Raw genomic sequence first — 246 nt, forward strand, 5'->3', positions numbered from 1 at the left:
CCAGGACCGTGCACGTGTGCGTGTCTGCATGTGAATAATCGCAAGTATGAAATGAAATCTTGGAGCCTAGTCTACTCATTACGTGTCTCTGGATACATACCGTCAGTTCCTTGCACTTCTCCATTCCTTTCACGAGGTCCTCCTTCAGCTCCTCACTGATGTCAAGCTCTTTCACGCTATTAACGGCGTCGTAGTTAAGGTTGAAGTCGTCATCAATCTGCAAATCAACGAGTCATTTTAAGCCAT

At 45.9% G+C, this 246-nt stretch overlaps 1 protein-coding gene across 1 annotated transcript in view; it reads right to left on the minus strand.

Moving 5' to 3' along the window:
- The window catches only part of LOC119582182, a 2,751-nt gene that overhangs the window by 660 nt on the left and 1,845 nt on the right, over nucleotides 1-246 (minus strand). The window contains exon 5 of the mRNA XM_037930419.1: nucleotides 101-217. Within this exon, the coding sequence (XP_037786347.1) occupies nucleotides 101-217 (117 nt within the window). The remainder of the gene's footprint in view (nucleotides 1-100; nucleotides 218-246) is intronic.

The sequence above is a fragment of the Penaeus monodon genome, chromosome 15, assembly GCF_015228065.2.
Source record: "Penaeus monodon isolate SGIC_2016 chromosome 15, NSTDA_Pmon_1, whole genome shotgun sequence".
Lineage (NCBI taxonomy): Eukaryota > Metazoa > Arthropoda > Malacostraca > Decapoda > Penaeidae > Penaeus > Penaeus monodon.